The sequence below is a fragment of the Dipodomys ordii genome, unplaced genomic scaffold (genome assembly GCF_000151885.1).
Source record: "Dipodomys ordii isolate 6190 unplaced genomic scaffold, Dord_2.0 Scaffold2, whole genome shotgun sequence".
Taxonomy (NCBI): Eukaryota; Metazoa; Chordata; class Mammalia; order Rodentia; family Heteromyidae; genus Dipodomys; species Dipodomys ordii.
Genome location: NW_012267218.1, coordinates 4,640,826 through 4,667,454, shown reverse-complemented (window position 1 = coordinate 4,667,454; position 26,629 = coordinate 4,640,826). Strand labels below are relative to the sequence as shown.

At 43.8% G+C, this 26,629-nt stretch overlaps 1 protein-coding gene across 1 annotated transcript in view; it reads right to left on the bottom strand.

Annotated features, from left to right (window-relative positions):
- Positions 1–26,629, bottom strand: part of Setd3 (SET domain containing 3) — a 57,364-nt gene that overhangs the window by 26,770 nt on the left and 3,965 nt on the right. The window contains exons 3-5 of the mRNA XM_013013138.1: positions 24,227–24,375; positions 21,962–22,034; positions 21,218–21,474 (exon numbers count right to left, since the gene is read on the bottom strand). Coding sequence (XP_012868592.1) covers positions 21,218–21,474; positions 21,962–22,034; positions 24,227–24,375 — 479 coding nt within the window. The remainder of the gene's footprint in view (positions 1–21,217; positions 21,475–21,961; positions 22,035–24,226; positions 24,376–26,629) is intronic.

Genomic DNA, 26,629 nt, shown 5'->3' with positions numbered 1-26,629 from the left:
TGATGCACTCAGCCAAATCTCAAGATGAAGTTTAAGATCTCTCTTCTTTAAACTTGAACAAGACCTCCGGTGACCTGTGGATTCCTAAAAATTGCAGTCTATAAAATACTACCAAGCCTGATTTTATAGCATCTTAAATGGCTATTCACTCCGTGGCACTCAACTGTTCGCTTATTTAACAAACACTCATGGAGCATCTATTGAGTGAAGAAGATGAGAGCATAAGACAGGTCTGCCCTCAGGAGGGTTCTTAATCTGTACTTGGCAATGCTGGCCAAGTCACAACCAGGATGAGAACAACAGCGGAAGTGGAGCATCATGGGCTCACAGAGCAGGCAGAAGAGGGCCAGTAGGGAAGGCTGAGGTCTAGAGGCCAAGAATGAGAAAGAAGGGCCTCCCACAGGAGCCCAAGCTCTCCTCTGGACCATCACGCTGATAGCACAGTGCTGATAAAGAGGCACTGACTCCTCCCTCAGCACTGCTTCCCCGCTTCTTCACAAGTCATGGGCTCAGGGGCTGGGAAGATGGCTCAGTGGTAGAGCGCGTGCCTTGCATGCATGAGGCCCTGGGTTCGAATCCTCAGCACCACATAAGCAAAAAGAAAAAAGCCAGATGTGGCGCTGTGGCTCAAGTGGTAGAGCGCTAGCCTTGAGCTGAAGAGCTGAGGGACAGCGGCCAGGCCCAGAGTTCAGGCCGCACAACTGGACCAAAAAAAAAACAAGTCATGGGCTCAGTCTGGAGAAAAACGAAGAGATGTGTCTACTGTTAAAGGCTTCATCCTTTATTTAACAATAACAAAGAAAAAAAAAAAGAGGGACACCTGCAAGGTAAGAGGACAGGAAAGTAGCCCTGTGCTGGCCCCAAGTTTACACACTCTGCCTCCCTTCCTACACCAGGGGACACCCCAACACCTCCTGGCATCCACAAAGTAGTTAAAGAAGGCAGGCGGAGGCCACTAGGCTGCACAGCAGTCCTGAGGGAACAGGAGGGTGGTAGGGAGGAAACTGAACCTTTCTAGTCTAGCCAGGCTCAGTTATGATCCACCTTTCTCCATTTGATTTGAAATGCCCTTGACCTTCAGCATACATGGCACCTACTGGTCATAAGGATGACCGTACCTCTTAGCCTCCTGCCCACTTAAAGCATATGTGTGGGTATCTGTCTGTCTGTCTTATTTTTAAAAAGCAGGCCAAAATGAAACAAACATGGTATTTTCTGTGATACTCTTGTGAGCAAGTGAATAAACATGAGGACTATAAAATAAACACTATCTGCAAAAAAGGAGAAAAAGGAGGTATAAAAAAGTAAGATTTTAGTGCCTCAGTAACAGTATAAAAGTAGCTATTATCTTAGGAAATAAAGTCACAGAAGTGAAACAACTCTCTCCTAGATGTGCTGACCAGAGTGCTGCCTGTCCACTACCACTCCTGCCCAAGCACTCTGGAGCAAAGCTAATCCCACTCATCAGCCCTACAGGCTGTCTGTGCTCACCGAGGGAATGACACCAACATGCATGGCTCGTGCTGGAGCCACACCCAAGGCTGCAGACACTGTTAGCCAGAGCCAATCTAGCAAGGACACATAGCACAGGCAGCACAGGAGGCAGGTCTTGAGAGGACAGGCTCTGCCCAGGAGGGAAGATGGAGCTCCAGACAGTGAGCACCAGGCATGGGGGGGGGGGGGAGCAGGGGTCCAGCATATGAGATCCTGCAGAGGCAGTGCAGAGCCCAGAGCAGGCACACTTGGGACAGTCCCAGCTGTGAGGCCCCGAGCAGCTGCCATCTGTCTGTTCTCAGGCAGCGAAGGCAATGTCTACCACCTACTTTTGCTGGAACTCGAGAGTTGCCATTGAATTTATATCCTTTCAGAGAACACAGCTTAGTAAACATTGGTAAATAGAAATAACGAAGAAGGTCTTCCTAAGGGAAGGCCATTTACTAAAAGATGAATCAAAACAGGGAGAAAGGGAGAGGGGCCACGGAGGTTTGAGAGTACATTAGAAACAGGAGGGCGGGGGGCTGACGTGGCAGCAAGAATCCAAGGACCGGAGGACCATCACTGGACACCAGCATGGAGGGGTCTGGGAAGCACATCTGCCCTAGCTGAGCCTCAGATGAGAACGTGTCCAAAATGCAGCCCTGCCAGAGCGCCTCAAGCAGGCACCAGGTGAAGCCAGGCCTGGCTTTCTGGCCCAGAGAAACCATGTGGTAATAAATGTGCTGATATAAGTCTGAAAAAACAATCAAACATTTTAAAACTTATAAACTTCCGGTACTCATCTCAAAGAAAACTCACAAAATCACCTCCAACTGCAACCGTCAAGACAGCCTAGTATTTGCTACAGTACAGTGTCTAACATCTCCGTGGCTCCAACACCACGTGTTAGTTCTCACTTACTACATGTTCTCACGCCCGGCGGAGTCTCTGCTCCACCTCTGGCACCCAGGCCCTCAGTGTTCCTGCTGTCCTGCATTTTTAGAAAAAGGAACTGAACATTTATACAGAAAAAAAAAAAAAGATGCAAGGAAGAGAGAAAAAGGGACAGTACTTTGTAAGTTTAACTAACTTAACCTCCAACACAATGTACACCATCACCCTCATCTTACAAACAAAGCAACTGAAGACACCCAGCTGTTAAGAGGAGACCCCAAACTTCAGCTGACCACCACAGTACAGTGTCTACTCAAAAGACACCTAGCATACAATAAGAAACTAAAAAAATGTTGGCTGGTAGTCTCATGCCTATAATCCTAACTACTCAAGAGGCTGAGATCTGGGAATTGCAGTTCAAAGCCAGCCGGAGCAGGAAAAGTCTATGAGACACTTATATCCAGCTAACTACCTAAAAAACAGAGGTGGAGCTGTGGCTCAAAGTGGTAGAGTGCTAGCCTTGAGCAAACAAGCTCAGGGACAGTGCCCAGGCCCTGAGTTCAAGTCCCACAACAACAACAAAGAAAGGAAGGGAGGGAGGGAGGGAGGGAGGGGTGAGTCTGCAGAGTGGATGTCTTACTTTTTGTAAAGATGTGTACTAATCAAAGTAGTCTCCAAATTTCACCTCTAACCTTCCTAACACCAGCTAAGGTAATTAGCAAATCCTATAACTAGATGAAGAAACAAAACTGAGACACCTAACATTTCTCCGTGACCCACACCCAGGAGTTCTGATGTTAAGTCTCATGCCCTTTCTAGCCACACTCCCACCACAAATGCAGGAAAGTACAAGCGAAAGCCAATAGCACCCAAAATAGCAGCATGTGTTTGTAGGCTTCTAAAACAAAAGCTTAGGAGTCTAAGCTAGATCAACTGACCCCTGCTACAATAATTACATTTTATGCCACATACTGGACAAAGTGATTTTCCCTGCCTTACCACTATACAGCCATAAATTCTGTTTTAAATTAAAAATACTATAAACTTATCAATACAGCCCCAAACCAAAGGCAAAGTTTTCCACCGCTATTTACTCACACCTGTCCCATGTAGCTCAAGAATACTACTTCTCCAGCCAGGTCCTAGTGACTCAAGCCTGTAATCCTAGCTACTCAGGGGCCTGGGAAGGAAAATTTGTGAGACTCTTTATCTCAAATTAACCACCAAAAAGCCAGAAGTAGAACTGTGGCTCAAGTGGTACAGCACTAGCCTTGAGCAAAAAAACAAATTCAGAGGTAGTGCCCGGGCCCTGAGTTCAAGCCCTAGGACCAGCACAAATAAAATGTGGAACTAGGCTCAGATTGCTGGTGTGAGTTTTGCACAGTCATAAACCGTTGACTGAGAAGACAAGATTCTGGGGCTGAGTCCCAGTGTTCCCGCCGCACCTTCTGTAGCCACGTGTGTCCCAGTTAAGTTCATCTGTCTCAGTCAAGGTAGATCTGAGTGCCCCAGTGAGCCATCTCAGTTGTACAGCACCCAGGAATTTGTCCCACGCGCCTTTCGGCTCACCTGCACCCACAACAGAAGTGTGAAGCAGGGCACAGAGGGGCTAGACTCAGGCCAGCCTGCAGCCTGGAGGCCATCGTTAGGTTCCTCTGACTACTCCAAACCACTCTTTTCTAGCACAGCACTGGAATAAATGTCTTACTAAGATTCAGCACCCACTTCAATTAAAAAGGAAAAAAGCCAGTGAGCTTGGCTTGTAGTAATTTTTTCTGCAGGCAAACTTGCTTTGGTCTACTGATCTTGGGGAGCAGCCTTTTGGGGAGACGTGCTGTCCACAAATCCAAGGGAGAGCCTGGTGGTAGGCCACAGGCACTACCCATTCCTGTCCCACAGAAGCCGCCTTTCTTTTTCAGTACATAACCATTGAGTTCTGCCTCTATGTCAGTGCTGGTTCAGCTCAGGAAGCATCCATGCAAACCCAGGCACTCCATTTTAGCAGGATCCCAAGCACCTCTTCCACTGCTTACAACATCTCAATAGCTCACACCAAAACACAAACCACTTTTTTTCTTTTTTTGTCGGTCGTGGGGCTTGAACTCTGGGCCTGGGCGCTGTCCCTCAGCTCTTCAGCTCAAGGAAAGCGCTCTACCACTTGAGCTACAGCGCCACTTCTGGTTTTCTGGTGGTTTATTGGAGATAGGAGTCTCACGGTCTCTCCTGCCCGGGCTGGCTTTGAACCTCGATCCTCAGATCTCAGCCTCCTGAGTAGCTAGGATTACAGGCGTGAGCCACCGGCACAAACCACTTATTGAGCAGAGGCTTCCAGAATGACCACAGCACCCACAGCTTGAGATGAAGTGAGCATGTCACAGAGAGCAAAAATGGTAGATCAGAATTAGACATGTATTTAAATCCTGGCACACTGGCAACTAGCAGGAATTGAAGTCCTGAGACACAGAAGGTGACAGCTTCAAGTTCACTGTCAGATAGGAAGACACTAACTAGATCTCTCAGGACATGCCACTGAGTATACAGTGCTACCTCTCAACTGCTGTCCCCCTGCTCCCCAATTCTATCACACCACTCTACTCACACTGTGACTTTGCTTCATCCTCAGCATAGACCCAGGTCTATGACATTTCTTCCCTGTTTGGCATTACTGGTCTGCATTTGGTTTTCTGCTACCTTAACAGCTCTCGCATAGCCCAGCACCTAAGCAGTGGCTTGGGAGTTTCCTAGAAACCTATAGCAGTGCTTATAGTGATGCTAGAAATTACAGCCAACCCAGAGGCACCAGACACAGCAGACATCTGAATGACGTGGTATGTATATGAACCGAGACAGAAACTGATTCTTCCCAATAGATGTTTTTCAGTGTAGAGCCCCGCCCTAAAAGCCCTCAGAGTAACCAGATACAACACCTTGATGATACAAGTAACCCCATTTCACCTCTACATTAACTGAAATATCTTCTTTGACATGTTACCTACACAGTGTCTGCTTTTAGATGGCAGCAACCCCATCCCTGCAGTCCCTCAGGTGGATGAGCAGAACAAGCCTGCCAGGGAGCCTTGCCTGGGCTCACCTTGCTCCTTGGCACAAGCCCTGCTCATCCTGTCTGCTGACAGTCTCCTAACCTGACAGTACTGCTCTTGGAGCTTGACAGGTACCTCCCCAGACTTCAGGGACCTCAGACAGAATAGTCACTGTGTTGGTTTACCAGCTAGTTCTTCGACATTTCCTGCTTGATATGTTTTTTTTCTTCTATCTTTATGATAAACTTCTAGAAGGTAAAGACCTCATATAGCTTTTCTGTATCCTTATAACATCTCATTCAGAACAACCCTCTTATTATCAAAGAGTATCTCCAACAGGTAGTTATTTTCTTCTTTTTTTTTTTTTTTTTGGGGGGGGGGGGAGTCCGGTCGTGAGGCCTGAACTCTGGGCCTGGGCGCTGTCCCAGCTCTTCAGCTCAAGGCTAGCACTCTACCACTTGAGCCATAGCGCCACTTCCAGCTTTTTTCTTTTTGCTTATGTGGTGCTGAGGAATCAAACCCAAGGCCTCAGGCATGCAACGCAAGCGCTCTACCACTGAGCCACCTTCCCAGCCCATTATTTTCTTCTTTTTAAAACAAATTAGCTGGGTGTCAGTGGCTCACACCTATAATCCTAGCTACTTAGGAGGCTGAGAACTGAGAACTGGAGTTTGCAGCCTGGGCAGGAACTTCCATGAGACTCTTATCACCAATAAACTACTCAGAAAAAGCTGCGTGGCTGGGAAGGTGGCTCAGTGGTAGAGCGCTTGCCTTGCATGCCTGAGGCCCTGGGTTTGATGATTCCTCAGCACCACATAAGCAAAAAGAAAAAAGCCGGAAGTGGCGCTGTGGCTCAAGTGGTAGAGCGCTAGCCTTGAGCTGAAGAGCTGAGGGACAGCGCCCAGGCCCAGAGTTCAGGCCCCACAACCGGAGCCAAAAAAAAAAAAAGAAAAGAAAAAGCTGGAAGTGGCTCAAGTAGTAGAGTGTCAGCCTTGAGCAAAAGAAGCTCAAGGATAATGCCCAGGCCATGAGTTCAAGCCCCAGGATTGGCAAAAAAGGGGAAAAAAAATCTGTTACTATTTTTTCTTGCTGAATGTAAGCAAATATAAATATAATTTTCTATGACTAATTTTTGGAACTCAGCTTTTCTTTCGGCTAAAAGTATGAAGTTGATCAACTGAAAGGATAAAACCGTAATGTGTGGCCAAGCTCAAAGGCCAAAGAACACAGGTGGGCCTAAGAGTAAGAGCTCTCCAAAACTAGTTCAGGCATGATCCCCTGGTCACGGGTGGGTGCTTCATGCTAGTAATTCAGGGGGTTGTGCAGGAGAGGGTTGAAGCAGTGTCCATGGCTGCAAATGTTAACGTCTCAGTACACAGTGAGGGGCACCCCCCTCCAGTGGAGAAAACATGAAATATCAGGTGTGGTTCAAGTGGGAGACAACCTGTCTACCTAGCAAGCACTAGGCCCGGAGTTCAAAACCCCAGTAAAAACAACAACAAAGTCTCGGCCAAGTTAGAAAGCCTTGGCCCAAGGGTAGCCATGGAAGATCACAGAGGTAGAGTGTGAACCTCACTTTGGACACCACAAAACACAGAGGGAGAACTACTGAATGTGCAAGGCGAGGCACAGCGGCAAACACTGGGGAGGAGAATGAAAGCAGGACTGTCATGGGAGAGTAATTCACATCACCCCATCCTCAGGAGAACAGAGATGTCACTCACTTCTTTTTAACAGAGAGGAGAATGCAACCATCTAAGAGAACTGCTATACCGAATCTGCTGGAAGTGGAGGAGTTGATGGACTCTTCCTTTACTATGAATTTCATCTTGGAGACAGAAAAAAAAAAATAGGACACCCATGTTAGGGCCACTGAAGCCCTAAGCAGAGTGACAATGTGTTCTGTTGAACCCATAATGCCCTTCCATTACACTCCAAGGACCCATTAGGTTTAGGATTTGTTTCATTGGGGGTACAATGTCCATTAGGGACCTTGGTACAGCTGGGGAAGCTGCCTGTCTTATACATGCAGCCCTGCAAGGCTTGGCTTGGGCTGGAGATGGACTATGTTCACTTGTCATTCTAAACCCAGGTGCTCTTGTGTGTACAAGAATCTGCCACCCCTGCAGACTCAGGCCACACCTAACTCATGTGTGGAGAACTAGAGTACAACTACTTCTCCCACTCAACTAGTCCTGCCCACGCCATCCCATCGGACAGGCACTGTGGTGAGCAGTCATGTCACATTAGTGCCCAGGACAGAACAGTCTTGCGTAGGAAATTCACATGTCAGATAAAGATAACAAAAACAAAAGTGACTCCAGATAGTGGGAGGTGTGTCTAAGAAACAAGTACCACACTAATTCATGCCAGGGGACCCCTGTGATTAGGAAGGGACTTACTCAGGAAGACTTTAAGATGAAAGCAGAAGATGGAGGAGTTGACATTCAGACCTCAGGAAGTTGCTGTAGGTGGAAAGGGAGCAAACAGCCACTGAGGCTGAAGAGCCCATGTCCTAAGTCCCAGGAACTCTGAGGGAGAGTCAAGGGAGGGGACTGGGATCTGGAAGAAAGCAACATGTGAGACTTGACTACTAGGCAATCCTGCTTCTTGAGTTTACTCCAAGTATAAGACAAAGCCAGTGGCATGCAATGATTTGTTATCTATATTGCAAAAGATGCCACTGGCTCTGTAGATACAAGTGAACTAGAGCAGTCAAGAGTGGCAAGACCTCTGGAAGAGAAGACAGTAGGCTGGATGGGGTGACAGTCATCACTGGAAGAATAGTCAAAAGTGGCAGACATTAGTTGGCTGCTAGCCTCCTGTAGGCTCTAGACAAGCTATTCCAAGGATGATCTGACAGTGGCTCCATGCCCCTGAAGTGGGCCAGGAGCTCAGAAGCTAAAGATTGCACTGGCTCTAGCTTGCCACCCAGCCCGGCTCCCTCCAGGGTATACTACCTGAGAGTCAAGCAAGGTCTCAGCCCCTCAGTGAAGTAAAAAGAATGATTATCCTCCCACCGGGTTGCTTGAAGAATAATGCACAGAGTCCACCCATTGTTTTATTAAACGTTAGTTATTTTCTATTCTGCTACTGGCTGTTTTACTTACTCAACAAGTAACTACTGAACACAGTGTCTTATGCACAAACCCGCTGCAAATGACACCAAGTCTCAGCCCTCAGAGGGCAGACAAATGACAATGGAAGGAACTTAGTGCGCTGCCAGGTTTCAGATTTGCTGGACAAATAGCATGGAAGGGGACATGGTAGTAGCAGTGCCTGGGGTGTTCACAAATAGCATGCCTTTAAAAAAACAAAAACAAAAAACAAAAAAACCACATCAGTGTTGGAGTTAGAACCAGGACCTTGCAAAGGGCCAGATAAACACTCCACCACTGAGCCACAGTCCCAGCCTCAAATAGCAAGTCTTGACACAGATAGACCTCTGATGGTCATGAAAGACTCCACTCACTATGGCCAAGCCACCCTTTGGGCCTCAATATCTCCTATCTCCTAACAGGGACAATAGTGACAACTGTATTACAAGTCCACTGTGAAGACAAACCATGAGGCTGGATGTGAACTTTACCACAAGGCCCTGGGCAAGTGTAGGTTATTCTCCACACGCTACTTCTCCCATATAGAAACAAAACTTAAAAGTCTCTTCTAACTTCTCAGCCAGACTGGGGATGGAGCTCAGGGACAGAGCCCATGTTTAGCATGTGCAGGTCAAACACAAACACAGAAAAGCCTTCTTGAGTGGAAGCATACTTTCTCTTCTCCCACTATCCTGTTCTGTTTTAAATCTGTGCCCTGACACATTACTACTTTACATGTGCCCAGAAAACAGGATTTATATCTGCTTCTGAAGACAGGACTTATTCTGCCAGTTCAATAAATGGTTGATCCAAGCAGGTGCAGCTGAGTGAAACAAGAACTCTCGTGTACGGAAGTTGAAATTGACTCTCTTGCTCTAAAAATCAGAAACAAAACTATCAGATGAAGATTACAGTGAGGCCCATCTTACCTCTATATAAGGATATAAAAAAATGATTTCCCTTTCTCTTTTACTCTTTCTTTTTTTGGGGGTACAGGATTTCACTATAATCCTCCTGCCTCAGCCTCTTGAGTATTATTATCAGCTTTCTAATTGTCATCATAAAACACAGAGAGGGTTGCCTGGCAAATCTGACCTTGAGAAGGGACCATGGTCCACGAGAACAGATTGTGGTCCTGGAAAAAGGTTGGGCCCCTCCATCCTACCCAGGAGCCCCTAGCTCCCAGCCCTGGAACAGGGCTTGGGGCCTGTGCACTAGGTATCACCTTCTACATTTTTAGTACAGAATTGTGGTGACACAGCCCCTTTCTACAGATAAAAGATCTTAGACTCCAATTTCACTTGACTAGATTTAGCTAGAGAGAACAAGCTCAGACTCCAAGGTCCATCTTCCATAGCACACCAACAAACACATCAGTGCAAGGTGAACAAGGTTGGCAGGGGCAGAGTCAGAAGAATCTGCCTTTAGTAGTAATATTTTTATTTTTTATTTTTTGGGTCCGGTCGTGGGGCCTGAACTCTGGGCCTGGGCGCTGTCCCTCAGCTCTTCAGCTCAAGGCTAGTGCTCTACCACTTGAGCCACAGCACCACTTCCGGCTTTTTTCTTTTTGCTTGTGTGGTGCTGAGGAATCGAACCCAGGGCCTCATGCATACAAGGCAAGCGCTCTACCACTGAGCCACCTTCCTAGTCCCAGTAGTATTATTTTTTAAACTAACATATTGCTTGGATACTTTCTTGGGACAATTTGTAGCTAAAATGAATTTCCACAAGAATAAAAGATAAGGCCTATTGCTGGGAATGTGACTTAGTGGTAGACTGCTTCCCTAGCAGAATGAAACCCTGGGTTTGATTCCTCAGTACCACATAAACAGAGAAGGTAAGAAGTGGCGCTATAACTCAAGTGGTAGAGTGCTAGCCTTGAGCAAAAGAAGCTCAGGGCCCTGAGTTCAAGCCCCCAGGTCCGGCACTAAAAAAAAAAAAAAAAAAAAGATAGGGCTCACTTCGAGTAGACTGTAAGCCTATATGGATTCAAAGCAACGAATACCCCAAACACAGCTTTCAGTTAGCATCAATTCTAGGCAGAGACAATATGCAATGAATGCAGAAAGCTGCTAATCCCCATCTGGAAATACTCCACAATAAACACCAACAGTCAGGCCTTTCCAACACGCAGGCTCTTAATTCCAAAAAAATCAGAACAGGACCTGTACATGTGTCTAATCAATGATACCCTATAAACTAATGGCAAGAGATTGTGGCCGGGCGCCAGTGGCTCATCCTGTAATTGTAGCTACTCAGGAGGCTGAGATCTGAGGATCACAGTTCAAAGCCAGTCCAGGCAGGAAAGTCCTGAGTCTCTGATCTTCAATTTATCTTCCCCAAAAAAACCAGAAGTGGAGCTATGGCTCAAGTGGTAGAGCACTAACCTTGAGCACTAAGACTCAGGGACAGCGCACAGGTTCTGACGTTAAGCACCAGGACTAGCACCAATAAATAAATACATATGTGCATACACACATAAATGAATAAATGGTTGTGGCATGCTCCCTGTCCACAAAGATTGATTAAGCCCTATTACTTCTGCTACTTTATTCCTTAACTGTTGAGGAAGGACATAGGGTGGCCATGAAGCTATGTGCCAAGGCTCACACCTACAATCCTAGATACTAAGGAGGAAGAGATCTGAGCACTGTGGTTAGAAGCCAGCCCAGGCAGGGCAGTCCATGAAACTCATCTCCAATTAATCACCAAAAAGCCAACAGTGGAGCTGTGGCTCACATGGTAGAACATTAGTCTTGAGAGGAGCAGTGCCAAGCCCCAGGGCTGACACTACAAAAAAAAAAAAGGCCATGAGATGGCTACAGTTGGAAGTCTAAGCCACAAGGAGTGACAGCAGCAACTGTGAAGGATGGGATGGTGTGAGCAGGCCAATATGTCTAACTATAAACATGACTTCAATTGGAGAATACTCTCATACATGTGCTTATCTGGAACCTCCCAAAACTATAAGCAGATTCCCTCTTTTATGAAAATAACAAATGATATATATTAAAAACCAAACAAAAAAATGTCTAAAAATGCTGCCTGAGAAAAAAACTTACCAAATATTTTAACTTCTCAGTACACAAAGCAAACTATCAGAACTCTGGACTTGATGTAGGATTTTTTTTTTCTGATCCAATCTAGTTTAATACTGTTGCAGATGTTCCCAGGTGAGTAATAGTTTCTGTCTCCTTCTTACCATGAGAATAAAAGCAAAGGAAGAGCCAAGAACGATGGCATACACTTGTAATTCTAGCACTTGGGAGATGAGGTAGGTGGCTCTCGGCTCCAAGAACAATAGCCTTGGCTACAGAGTGGAATCCCTATCACAATTTTTTTTTAATTCAAGAAAGGTGTTACAGTTGCTTGATACATGGAGGACATTACCCTAAACATTCTTTCCTTTCTTGGCTGCCAGCCCTTGTCCTATCACAGGGACTTGGTTATGTTAGTCCCACCCAAGTAGATTCCTCTGCTAGCATGTGAAGTACGGTACTAGAGACAATATATGTAAATATACATTTAGGTTCATAGCTTTGTTGGAAATCTATTCCTAGGCTAGCAACAAGGGCCAAGGACCACAATGGGGTAGGTTCAGCAGGAGGGATGTGGCATGGTGGGGACTGTCAGGGTGGGGAGCAGGACAGACTACTGGTGAGGTGCTGTGGTCTGGATCTGAGGGCTCCTGGGGACACACTGCCTGGCTGCCATGCTCCCTCCTCCCACCTCATGACATGCCACTCCGGCAGGGCAAGGTCAGGTATAGCTTTCCCCAGGTAAAATCACAGACACAGAGAAAAAGTTTCCCAAAGGATACCGAAACTAAAGAAGAAGAAATAGAGACAACAGAGCACTCAATTTCCAGATTAAGGCTATATAAATTGCTGCAACATCATACAAAACAAGAGAACATAAGTCAAAAACACAATTTAGCTTTTAAGTGATATATCTATAGTGTTCATTTATGAAAATGATAAAAACTCGATATAAGTTTAGAATTAATGTTACAAATCTGGGCACCTTACATAAGACATAAAGAAGACACTCACATATTTATCACAGATTTAACAGTGATCAAGTTCAGCCATCAGAAACAAGTAAGGTCACACAGGTCAGGTCATTTCAGCAAGACAGCCAGTGGCTCCACCCACTGAGAACTCTACACAGAATACACAACCTGAGCTAATTCCTAGATTTTAGTTTATTCATATTTTTTTATCACTTGAAAAGTTGAGCTGATAAGAACAATTAAGAAAGAAAGAAAGAGAGAAAGAAAGAGAGGGAGGGAGGGAGGGAGGGAGGGAGAGAGAGAGAGAGAGAGAGAGAGAGAACCAAACTATTAGCTTCTGCACAACTTAGGGACAAGAAAGAGCTTTACTGTGTCCTCTAAAGAGGCGCATCCTCCCTAGGGAGCTGAAGGAAATGACCAGCAGGCTCCAGGATGGCCTTGACAAGCACACAGCCCACCCAATCAGCAGAGCACATTCAGCTTACTGTAAGGAATAACGGCCTATGGGAGGGGATTTTAAACTACATTTCTCTGTCCTTAAAACTATAAAGTAGGGCTGGGAAGGTGGCTCAGTGGTAGAGCGCTTGCCTTGCATGCTCAAGGCCCTGGGTTCAATTCCTCAGCACCACATAAGCAAACAGAAAAAAGCCGGAAGTGGCGCTGTGGCTCAAGTGGTAGAGTGCTAGCCTTGAGCTGAAGAGCTGAGGGACAGTGCCCAGGCCCAGAGTTCAGGCCCCACGACCGGACCCCAAAAAAAAAAAAAACTATAAAGTACCTCTGGGTCTCTTAAAGACAATGATTGCTGCTCAGTGAGCCCCTATGGTTAGGAGCTTAGGCCCTGGGCCCAACAGAGCTGCCCAATACAGGAAGTAGACATGTGAGAAGCTTCTAGAAAGGTAGTTCCACATTTCCATTCTTCATATGCTCAGTGGGGTCACTGGAAGGACTAAACTGCTCAAAAGAGAATCAAGCAGGGTTACTCTTACTGAACTCATCATCTTTGTCTAGCAGCTGCAGTGGCATGAACGTAGCCTGGATCTCTGTCCCAGAGTTTTCTGTCTGTAGCCACACCCTCTCTATAAATACACAGGAACCACAACCCACCTCAGCTTGTATTTCCTCTTTAGTACAACCCCATCAGCACACTAAAGAATATTACTTACCTGAACAGAAAAGACCCCCTAACCAAGTCACAGGAACAAAGTCCTTCTAGCCCTTCTCTGCCTCACAACCTCCATATAGCTCCCATGACTACACGACACCTAATCGTCCTATAGCCTGACCCTCATCATCCCCCAGTTTTGTTCCTATACCCCACTTCTGCTACTCCTACCACTTAGGCAGTAAGTTGACCAAGAACATATATCACACATGGAACACATTTACCTCCAGGGAAATATTTAAGTGGAAATGTGGTCTGGAGAGTAGTAACAGCAGCAGTGACCACTGTTAGTCTCCACTGAGACACTTTGTAAGAGATACGTTATGCTGGGGTCAACTAATGTCAATCACTTTTTATTTAATATACTTCTGTTCTCCTAGTTTTATGGCAAATACTGCTTAAAATGGCTAAAAATAGGAGGAATTAAGTATCTTCACATGAAAATCTATTTTAAACAATTTTATACCAAACAAATAATGACAGCAATGAATTATATATTCATCATATAAAGTAAACATCACAACTCTATGTTGATAGGAATAGACTGTATAGGTCAATAAATAAGGGAAACAGGGATAGCTGCTCCTTAAAATAAAATTTCAATTAATACACACAGAAAGAAAAATAAGAGACAGAAAATTGGTACTTGGTGCATACTACAGCAGTAACTATTTTAGACAAGAATCATGATGGATGCAAAAATTAGTGTATGAAAGTACGATGAGAAGCAGAAAATGTGCATACTCTCAAAGAAAGTATCCTTCTATAAAACTCATTAATTCCAAAGAAAAAAGTAGGAAGTCTGAGTGGGAAACTACACTGAAATGGAATAAGCTATCCTAAACCATGAGTCCCTGAGAATATAACTTCACTTCCATGGTATTAGTGCAAAAAATGCAAAATGTCAGAGAGTATCGGACAAAATACCTGATAAAATATCACAGGAAATATCAAAGGGAGATTTATTCAAAGTGGCTAGCCACTGTAAGTCTTGAAAAGTGCCATGGTTGGACTAAAAGTGGGCTCAAGTAGTAGAACACTTGCCTAGCAAGAACAAGGCCCTGAGTTCAAACCCTAATACAACCAAGGAAAGTGCCAGGTCACAGACAGTAAGGAGGAGTGAGGAACCAGGATGCAGGTGACTGAGACTGACAACTTCATGCACTGTGGGACTGGAACAGAAAAAAGGGCATTAGTGGGACATTCAAGCAGGGGTGACATTCAAGCAGGGCTTGCAGACTAGTTAGTAGGACCGGGACTGATTATCGATGCAACGCACAGTTCATTTTTAAGATCTAGTCACTTTGCATTGACACAGGTGAAAAATATTGCGACTATCATTCAACTATGTCGCCAAACAAAATCTGACAGGATATTTCACTTTCATACAATCACACTATTTCAAAGGTAAGTTTAAACAAAATCCAGCTTTCCATTGCACTCCACCAAAACCCTGGGCACACATTACCAAGCAGAAGTCTCACCATGGAGCTGTCCTTTGCTGGATTCTGATCTGCAAGGAGTATTTCATAGGAGTAGTATTGTACTCTTTATTGATTCATATGTGACTGAAATGTACTCTTTATTGATATATATAACTGTACATCACCTTTATAATAATAAAAAATTATATTAGCCAGATGGTTCACACCTGTGATCCTAGCTACTCAGGAGGCTGAGATCTGAGAATCCCTGTTCAAAGCCAGCCTGGGCAGGAAAGTCCATGAGACTTTTATCTTCAGTTAACCACCAGAAAACCAGAAATGGAGCTGTAGCTCAAAGTAGAAGAGTGCTAGCCTTGAGCAAAAGAGCTCAGGGACAGCACCCAGGCCGAATTCAATCCCCAGGACCACTACTACCAACAACCAAAAATTAAATTATAAAACAAGACTTCAGCCAAGTGGCAGTGGCTCACACCTGTAATCCTAGCTACTCAGGAGGCTAAGATCTGAGGATTTCGGTTTGAAACCACCCTGGGCAGCAAAGTCCATGAGACTGTTATCTCCAATTAACCACCAGAAAACCAGAAGTGGTGTTGTGGCTCAAGTGGCAGAGCACTTGCCTTGAGCTGAAGAGCTCAGGACAGCATCAAGGCCCAGAGTTCAAGCCCCATAATTGATTTAAAAAAAAAAAAGTCAACTATCTTAAATGCCCAGTTCTGCCTTCAATCAGTCCTCTCTTCCACCCTGGCCCATTTCACAGTGATAGAAATAGTTACTTTTCCCTTATACTCCCGAAGTATTGGTTTATCTACAGGTTCTAAGACAAGCTCCTAGGATTTAGGTGTTAACAATCAAACTGCAGTGCAGCATGCTACCAGCAGGTGTTGCATTTTATCACCAGCATGTTCTCACTATTACCTAAAGGACGGCATGCAAGCAGCGCATCTCACATATACAGTGTACAATGTGGAAGGACTCTTGGGAGATACAACTGCCCACACCTCTACTATGACATAGATGAAGAAAAGCAGAGGCCAAGCAAGAATTTTTTTGTTTGGGGAGTTTTATAATGCCAGTCCTGGGACTTGAACTCAGGCACTAGGCACTGTCTCTGAGTTTTTTTGCTCAAGGCTAGTGCTCTACCACTTGAACTACAGTTCCACTTCTTGATTTGGGGTGGTTAATGGGAGTTAAGAATCCCAGACTTTCCTGCCAAGGTTGGTTTAAGCACAGGCTTAAGACTGAAACTGAAATGTGATCCTCAGATCTCCTGAGTAGCTAGGATTTAGAGGTATGAGCCTCCAATGTTCAGCAAGCCCAAGACACACGGTAACCTAAGCTAAAAAAAAAAAGAAAAAAGAAAAAAATAGTACAGGGCTGGGAACATGGCTTAGTGGTAGAGTGCTTGCCTAGCATGCATGAAGCCCTGGGTTCCATTCCTCAGTACCACATACACAGAAAAAGCCAGAAGTGGCATTGCTGTGGCTCAAGTGGTAGAGTGCTAGCCATAAGCAAAAGAAGCTCAGGGACAGTGCTCAGACCCTGAGTTCAAGACCCAGGACTGGCAAAAAAATATATATATATATATATATTTATATATATAGAAAGCTTTCTGCCTCAGCTGAATGCCAGTGAGGAACATCTGTACTCCAAGCTACTCAGGAGGCTAAAATCCAGAGAATTGAGGTTCAAAGTCAGCATGGGCAGAAAAGTACATGAAACTCAATCTCCAAAACTACCAGCAAAAAAGCAGGGATGGAATCTCAACAAGCAGAGTAGCAGCTATGAGCAAAAAAGCAGTCATGTGCATTTCAGTGAGTCCTTCCATCCCTGGAAAAGATCAAAATATACAATGAAATAAAACACAACACAACACACACACACACACACACACACACACACACACACACACACACACAAAGGGCAGATCACTGTGAAAACATTACATCTGAATATAAATATAATGAAATAATGTCATCTATTTCCTTGCATGATAAGACCTGCTAAAGTGACCTACTAAGCTGCTGCAAAAATCTAACATCTCAATTTGGAAAAGCATGAGAAAATTTTTTAATTTGGAGCTGGGAAGATGGCTCAGTGGTAGAGCGCTTGCCTTGAATGCATGAGGCCCTAGGTTCGATTCCTCAGCACCACATAAGCAGAAAAAGCTGGAAGTGACACTATAGCTCAAGTGGTAGAGTGCTAGCCTTGAGCTGAAGAGCTGAGGGACAGCGCCCAGGCCTAGAGTTCAGGCCCCACGACTGACAAAAAAAAAAAAATTAATTTGCTACCGGGGTGAAAAAATTTGGCATACTACTAAAATAACAGCAGAACAATACTAACATCTATATTTAAGTCCAATTTACATTGGAGACTTTTAGAAGTGATAAGAACATTCTAAAACTAGAAAAATAGTGAGACTCAAAAGATGACTTTCAAGAAGACAACTGTTACAAAAATCTCTGTCACAAAAGCAATGTCCAAACCTCCCCACTTCCCAACCTCCACTGGAACTTTTGGGGATACCCTCATTCACACTGCTTAGAGCTGCTGCTCCAAAAGGCACTTAGTGTGAGTCCCTGACTAAGAAATGTTCTGCATGAAGTCATCACGATGTATCTTTAACTTATAATGCTCCCTTCTGCTGCCTATTTCTGCCTGTGTTAAACAACAGTCACAGTTCTTTTTTGACAAAGAACTCCAGCTGACTGCACTGACAGGTTAATGCAACGCATCTCACATGACAGCCTGAGACCCTCTGAGTTCGAGGAAGAAATAGGGCTGTTTTCCCACAGTGCCAATCTGACTTGACGGAAGTCATTTAGCACAATTTTCAAATTACAGAAAACATTAACATTTGTATGAACTTTCAAGATCTAAAAACACAAGTCCAAAAACCAACAACAGAACGAGACTTGGAAGTAATTCTGAGCTTGTGATGAGTCACTATGGACTTAGTCCCTCATCTTTCAGAAAAGCTCATTATCCTTGGCCACTAGGAAGTTTTCAGAAGAAAAGGTTAAGAAATACTGACATAAGGTACTACAGATACAGGGAGAAAAACTTCCAACAGCCAAACAACATGGTCTGAGGAATCCAAACACAAACTGAAAATAACATAAGTGGGCCATTTCTGCAGACACAGCACCAAGGACTTTGTACCGACCATCCAGCTGTCAACATAGCAAGGCTGGCACAGCCTACTGCATGGAGATCGGAAGCACTGGGACTAACCCAAGGTAGCACCGAGTGACCCAGTGCCACAGGGGTCAAGCCTTTGCAGACTGCCTCCAGAACTCTCCCTCTCACTCACCACTGCATCAGGGGAGGGAGCTTCACCACTGTCCCCCAGGATGCCGAGTTTCCCCTGGGGCACTGCACTCCTCCTGCCAGCCAGGCGCTGGGTCCTGGGACTGTACTAGGTGGCTGGACAAGCAATCCATCTTGGGCCAACATTTTTTTAGTGACAGTAAAAAACAGACCTTAACATTTTCATCTCACAGATCAGGCAACATTCCATCTCAAAATAAATTGTATTTATGATAAGTTACACAAACTGGTCTTACAACTCACTCGAGAATTTATTACTTTAAGGAAACTTCTGACTTAAGAGTTTACTTTCTGGATGTTCTCTAATTCCTGACAGGCTAACAATATTACTTACTACTATACAGAATGTGTTACAATGTGATCACCTGAGCATCATTCAAGAATTGTTTCAGGGAATGTCCTAAAGTGACATCAAATGGTTTCATCTACATGAGTAAGTAAACACTATGTTAATGACTCACAGCTATGCAAAATTCCATCAAGTTTTAAAGCAAAGCTGTGTGACTTAGTTAACACTAAATAAACAGTGAGTGTAACAAAATATCCAAAGATCACTCAGGCCAGGCCAGCTGTCAGAAGACTTGTCATCACTGTAGAATCTACCTGACAACTGAACTGACTTCTCTCCAACTAAAAACAACCTAGACCTGAGAGACATGTTGGTGATAAGAGCCAATCTGCAGGTCATTGTCCTGCTCTAGGAAATGACTTACATCTTACTTTTATTAGTCTTTACAGATACACAACTGAGAACAACAAAGCATAATCACTTCAAGTGATGAAGACACATACCAAACTTTAGAGTACACAACTGAGAGGCACACTAAATGAAGAGGCGAAGTTTTTATTTCATCAATAGTCCTTAAATTAAGCAAACTTGAAGTGGTGCTGTAGCTCAAGTGGTAGAGCACTCGCCTTGAGCTGAAGAGCTGAGGGACAGCACCCAGGCCCAGAGTTCAAGCCCCACGACCGACAAAAAAAATAAATAAATAAATAAATAAATAAACTACATAAGCAAACTTGAAATATATATTGCACAGTCATTCATAATGACTTCCTAGAATTTAAGGTTTAGGAATGTAAAGTGACTTTTACTTAAAGACAGCAAGTCATGTAATTTTAGACACAGCTGAATATCTGATGGGAGGAAGGGACAAGTTTGCATGTTCTTGTGCAGTAAGCATGCTGTAAAGTTAAAATAATGCAGGAAAACATTATCTAGACCAATGAAATAAAATTAGCACTTCTTGCAGTAAAACACAGAGATAGGACGTTCACGAAACAACAAAATCAAAGCCAGGGGCAGTTGCTCATGCCTATCACCCCAGTTACATGGGAGGCTGGGACTGGGAAGATCATGGTTCCAGACCAGCATCAGCAAAATGTTAGCAAAACTATATCTAAAGTGGTGTAGCCTGTCATCCTAGATATGCTAGGAAGACTAAAATAGAAAGATCAAAGTCCAGGATGGGTCTGGGAAAGGCAAGAACCTATCTCAAAATAAGCAGTCCAAAACAGGTGATAGACAATAATAGTCAACCCCCTGCCAAGCAAGTACAAGGCCCTGAATTCAAACTATAATACAAGAAAGGGGGTGAGGGAGGCAGAGAACAAGAGAAAGAGAACAAGGGAAGGGAGGGAGAGGGAGATGAAGACCGGAGGGGGAGGGTAAAGGATGGAGGGAGAGAGGGAGAGAGGGAGGGAGGGAGGAAGGGAGGGGGAGGGAGGAAGGAAAGGAGGGAGAAAGGGAAGGAGGGAGGAAGGGGGAGGGAAGAAGGGAGGAAGGGAGAGGGAAAGCAAGCAAATTCATGTTATCCAAGAAAAGGGAAATCGGTCAAGTGGTTCCCATACTCTCTTGCCACAAAACAAGTACAGTGAGGCGATCCCTAGCACTAAGAAGAGGAAGGAGTACAGGTGGAGACACACAGACCTCCTCAAGCTCAGTGGGAGTACAGGTGGACACACACAGACCTCCTCAATCTTCCAACTGCTGTGCAATGGGAAATGCCATGACAAGGGAGCCAAGCCACCAAAGCAGGGAAAAGTCTAATCTGGTATAATTCAAGTGTCCACACTTGACACTTTGACTCAGAGCTCATTAAAATATAATACACACAGGTGGCGGTGGCTCATGCCTGTAATCCTAGCTACTCAGGAGGCTGAGATCTGAGGATCGCAGTTCAAAGTCAGCCTAGTCAGGAAAAGTCTGTGAGATTCTTATCTCCAATAAGCCACTCAGAAAACCAGAAGTGGCACTGTGGTTCAAGTGGTAGAGCACTAGCCTTGAGCTGAAGAGCTGAGGGACAGCACCTAGGCCCAGAGTGCAAGTCCACTACTGACCAAAAAAAACAAAAACAAAAACAAAAACATACATATGGATATAACCTATTGCAATTTGCTAAATTGTCAAATATTACTACTACCATATTTAGGAGAAATCCAGAAAGGGACTTTCACTTTTTGGGGAACTTTGTACACAGAGCACCTTTTTGTATTAAAGACAATTCATAGCCTTTAAAAATCTCATTATAACTTTTCATTTTCAAGAAGATGAGTGACTTTTGTGGCTCAGGAACAAACTGCTGCTTGTATTAACAATGGATAATGATAAAGTCAGGTACATTCCAAATGGTACTACAGAGATACTTGTATAAAAATGCAAACAAAAGGTCCTTGATAATCTTTAAGTGTTTTGAGTATCCTTCACAGAATGCAAAAGGAACACACATGCAGTTGTACCCTTTCCTGCTCACCCCACTCACCTGGATGACTTTATAGAAATAGGCGTATTGTCGAGCGGTGTTTTTGTACTGGCTGAAGACATCGTGAATAGCTTGTGTCGACTGAAGACACCGAACTTCCTCTTCTTCAAAGTAAAGAGGGGTGTCATACTCGCTGGGGAGAGTCTGAATGTAGGGCTGCCAGAAAGAGTTGGGGTTGGCTCGCTCACACAGCAGGTGAAAGGCCAGCGTGATATTTCCCATGGCCTGAAGAATTCGGTCTTGAGAATATAGGGGCCCTGAATTAACCCAGAAATTAGCAGTATAAATTCCACACTTACGTAAAATGCAGCATTCAAAATATGTATTAAAAACATAGGAATAAGTATAAAAGGTTTTGTAACATTTAAGTTCATGTACATCTTTCTCTGGACATAAAATAGGAAACATTTAATGAGGATTTGAGGAACTAGATATGGAATTTTAGCTGGGTCCCAGTGGCTCATGCCTGTAATCCTGGCTACTCAGGAAGCTGAGCCTAAGGATTGTTGTTCTAAGCCAGCCTGAGCAGAAAGTCCTTAAGACTATTATCTCCAACTAACCAGCAAAATGCTGGTCTGGAAGTGTGACTTGAGTAGTACAGTATTAGCCATAAAGAGTCACATGAAGGAAAGCTCAAGTCCCTGAGTGTGAGCTCCAGTACTAAAACAAAAAAAAAAAAAAAGTAATTTTTATACTTTTATCATTTGCACATTTCCTTAAACAGCCAATAGTAAGTATTCTCACCCAATACTGAATTTTTAGCAGATTCGACCGTCATTAGTAATTTTCGTGGAACCCATAAAAATAACTCTTCTGCCTAGGGGAAAAAAATAGAAAAGCAGCAGAATCATCAGAACATGTCAATTTTCAATCCAACTGTATCTATGGCTGGTGATGCAATGACAGATGTGGAATACAACCTAAGTGTACGTATCAGCATTTCTTTCCTAAGTATCAGATGTAAGTGCAGAAGCATAGTTTACATCCTATTTCCTAGAAAACTCAGAAATCACATATGCTAAAGAACTATACTGAGAATGCAAGTAATCAAATAGGGACTTTCAACTTTAACTTGAAGCAAATATAACATCTGGACTAGAGTACAAAGGGTGTTTACTATATGCTATACTCATATTTTTCAGCTCTATTTTTCACTCTGTCAACGTGACTTGCTCATACTGCTGAGTGAGACCTGCCAGAGCCGCACTGCTTCTGCTACACATGTCTCCAAAGCACAGCAGTCACCAGTAAAGGGGCAGGTACTGCTCACCAGTTCTGTTCCAAGTACAATCTCCCTTGGGGTAATATGAGAAGCATAATGAGGTAATAATTGGATGTGCTCTGTGTGTTTATCTGTATTGCTTAATAGATAAACACAGCTTTCCACCATTTAAGAATACAGCAAGAAGAGTGGTGTCTACAAATCAGGAAAAAGCTTCACTGGAGCCAAGTGGCACCACTTCACATTAATCTTGTACTTTCCAATGTCCCAGATAGTGAGGAAGATAGCAATATTCCTAAAATAGCAATATTCCAGGAAGCACCTATACTAACGAAGATTCTCATTTGATTGTCTTTGCCAATGTCTACTATGTGAATTATTTTCTGTCTCTTAACCCTTACTATTGATTATAAGCAGCATGAAGGAAGAAACCTGCATTTTGAGGTTTGGGGTGTTTTTTTCTTTAATCTGATATAATGAAGCAGATATTTAAAAGGTACCTGTGGTATTCTAGTGTATGGTTTTATCCCTATATCAATAAAAGGTTAATTACAGCTTTACCAGAAATGTTACTGGAGGTTTGAGTGTGCTCAAACCATAACAACCATTTCCTCAGTCAGTTATGAACTGACTGAGTGACAAAAGAATACAACAGATGGTCACCTAAAATACCATCAGTGAAGTTCCAGAAGTAGACAGACTAGACTCCCCCACCTAGTTACAGGCAGCCTTGACTCCCTATAGGCCTCCTTGTGTGGGCCTGCCCTGCAAAGCTTCAATGTAGAGGGCACAGAACAGAATGAATGCCCAGGGAAACCAGCTCCCACTAAAAAACTGGCCAAGCCCAGTGCTTTTTCCAAAACTTGCAAACAGACTAAATTAGCCTCTTCTTAGGGAGGATAGGAGTTGGGGGGTGGGGGCAGGCTAGGAATGTTGAGTTACTGCTACTTTCTTCATTCTGGAAGAGCTGAGCATGGAGAAAAGCATCTTCCCCTAAGCAAATACCTACTTACCCTCTCCTCTGCCTATTACCCCTGGTGCAGCCATTTATGTGAGTTTTCAGTTATCCAGAATAGTTATCCAGTTCCGTTATCCAGCGGGTTCTGGATAACTGAACCCTCAACATGACCCATCCTCCACCGCCAACCCCACCTCTAAGATCCTACACCACAAGATCCTACCATAAGTCCTTAGGTAAATCTTTGAAAATCCTATGAGTCCTGGTCCCAGTCTTCTAATAGAGGTGTGGAAATGAAAACTGACTGCCTCAAGGAAGGGTAAATTGCATAGCTCACTGGAAGGGCAAACAGCAAAGGGGGTACCCCAAATCCAGGGCTAGCTCTTCCAGGCCCACTCGGGTGAAGAGACCACTTACTTTAAAGAGAGGGTGCTGCCTATTTCCCCACAAGGCTCTGGACAAGCCCAAATCATCACATCACAGTTCATATACTCTATATAGTGAGGGTTTTTTTGTTTTTTGGTTTTTTTGGAACCGGTCCTGGGGCTTGAACTCTGGGCCTGGGTGCTGACCCCGAGCTTTTTTTGCTCAAGGCTATCACTCTACCACTTGAGCCACAGCTCCACTTCAGGCCTTTTTTGTTTTGTTTTGTTTTGTTTTTTGTAGTTAATTGGAGATGAGTTTTCCAGGGCTTTCTTGCCCGGGCTGGGTTTGAACTGTGATCCTCAGACCTCAGCCTCCTGAGCAGCTAGGATTACAGGCATGAGGCACCAGCACCCAGCTTCACACACTCTTAAGATCACCTCAGACCAAAAATTTTTAAACTCACCTTGATGTCTCTTGTTGCTTTCAAACCAAAGCCCTCTTCTTCGAAGTTAACCATTTCAAAACCCTCGACAGAAGCCCCATTTTCAGAGGCCCATTTCATTAGATCAGGAAAGTAATCTTCTCTTTTTCCATCAAAAGTAACAGACAGACCTATATTGTCCATGTTTAGAAAATAAGAACTACTTTTAGGACACATTATCAATCACATGGCTCTCAGAAAATAAAAGCAGAGCTCAATTCACTGGCTCTAGTCTTAACACTCCTATCTTGAAACAGTCAAAATTAATCATCAGATACTCATGATACACATCTCAAAAAAAGAATTGTACATCATGCATTCTAGTGCAAGGCAATATTGAATGGGAGGTATTATTAAGTGATAGGACAGCGAAGTTGGAGAAGAGCCTCAGTTGCCCTGACTGTAGGTTGCTTAGGACTGAGCAGGTTCCCGCTCAAATGTTTAACATGCCATCCCTTACAATCACACAAGCCTTAACAAGTCAGACCTGGAGAAAAAGGAAACTCTGCAGTCTGACTCTAAAAGCAGCACACTTCAGGGCTCCAACGTAGACCACTGCAGAGCAACTTAAATGAGTGAGACTTCCAGGTGCAACACAAATAAAATATTAAGGGGAAAAATGCAATCTAATTTTTTTTTTTTTTTTTGGTCTGGTCGTGGGCCTGAACTCTGGGTCTGGGCGCTGTCCCTCAGCTCTTCAGCTCAAGCTAGCACTCTACCACTTGAGCCACAGCGCCACTTCCGGCTTTCTTTTTCTGCTTACATGGTGCTGAGGAATCAAACCCAGGGCTCATGCATGCAAGGCAAGCACTCTACCACTGAGCACCTTCCCAACCCTAATTTTTAAAATGTTTTAAAGACACTTTTTAAAAAGCTTAAAAAGTGTACCAATTAATTTTGTAAAAGACCAATTACAACTGTATCTCACTGTATTTGTATTTGTAGTCTTGTAAGGCTATAGATGGAGACAAATGTATTTCAAGAGGGCTGAGACGGAATGGGAGAGCAGTGTAAATCTACAGCTGTTATTTGTAATGTTTTATTTCTTTTTTTTTCTTTTTTTTTTTTTTTTTTGCCAGTCATGGTGCCTGAACTCTGGGCCTGTGCACTGTCCCTCAGCTCTTCAGCTCAAGGCTAGTGCTCTACCACTTGAGCCACAGCACCACTTCCAGCTTTTTCTGCTTAGGTGGTGCTGAGGTATCGAACCCAGGGCCTCATGCATGCAAAGCAAGCACTCTACCACTGAGCCACCTTCCCAGCCCCAATGTTTTATTTCTTAAATACAAAAATAGAACAAAGAGTAAAGGGAAGCTGAAAGGGAAACAGATGAACAGGTGGGAAAGAAAAAAGAAGGACCTGAACCAACACATTTTGACATGTGCTCTCCATCTAGGTAGTAGATACCCAGGCATCTGTTGTATTATTTTTCTGAACTTTTCTGCATGTTCAAGTAACACAAAAAGGTAAGTCATTCATTGGAAAAACCATCCCATTTTGAATGAATAAAAAGAGGAAAGAGCAACACTGTACAAATATGAGGAGCCGGGCATGGAATGTAGCCCGGTGCCTGTAAAGTTGCTCGACACCACGGTGCCATGCCAGCCCTGCACAGGCTCTCACTGCTAAGGAAGTCAGATGACTTGGTATTCCAAGCCAGAATGTATTCTTCCCTCAAAGAGACTGGTGATTGTTCTAACTTCAGTATTAGCTGCAGTGAACAGTATCTGCTCAGAAAACAAACTGTATATACTAAGATTTTTTGGCTACCTATTTGGTAGAAGTCAACACATCAGAAAGGAACTTTCACTACCTGGAGTCTGATACCATTGAAGTTAAAGACTACGTGTTTACAGGTGTGTACAGTAGAGCACTAGAACTGTTTCTTAAAACAGAAAGAAAACAACCCCCCTTTACACAATGACAAGAAAGTGTAAATGTTTTCTAAAGGTTTTTCTCATGCCTTCCAATACATGCCCTTCTATCTTCCATGCAGCTCTGCATACCAATCATTACTTTTTATGCTTTAAAGAACAAAAACAATAGGTATATTGAAAAAGCTTTTTCAAACTAACACTTAGCCCAAACTTGGCCAGCCTGGCTGAGAATTTTAAGATGACTACTGAATACACCCAGTAAAAACACAGCTTAAGGGCTGGAAAGTAACTCAGTGGTAAAGCACTTGCCTAGTATGTGCAAGGTTTTGTATTTGATCTCCAACACTAGAGAAAAAAAACAAAGCAAACAAAAGCAAAAAAAAAAAAAAACCCACAAAGGGATGGCAGGGGGAAAACAATGGAGGGGGTAACAATGTTCAAGAGGAAGTGTACTCATTACCTCACTCATGTAACTGTAACCCTCTGTATAGTATCTTTACAATAAAAAAAA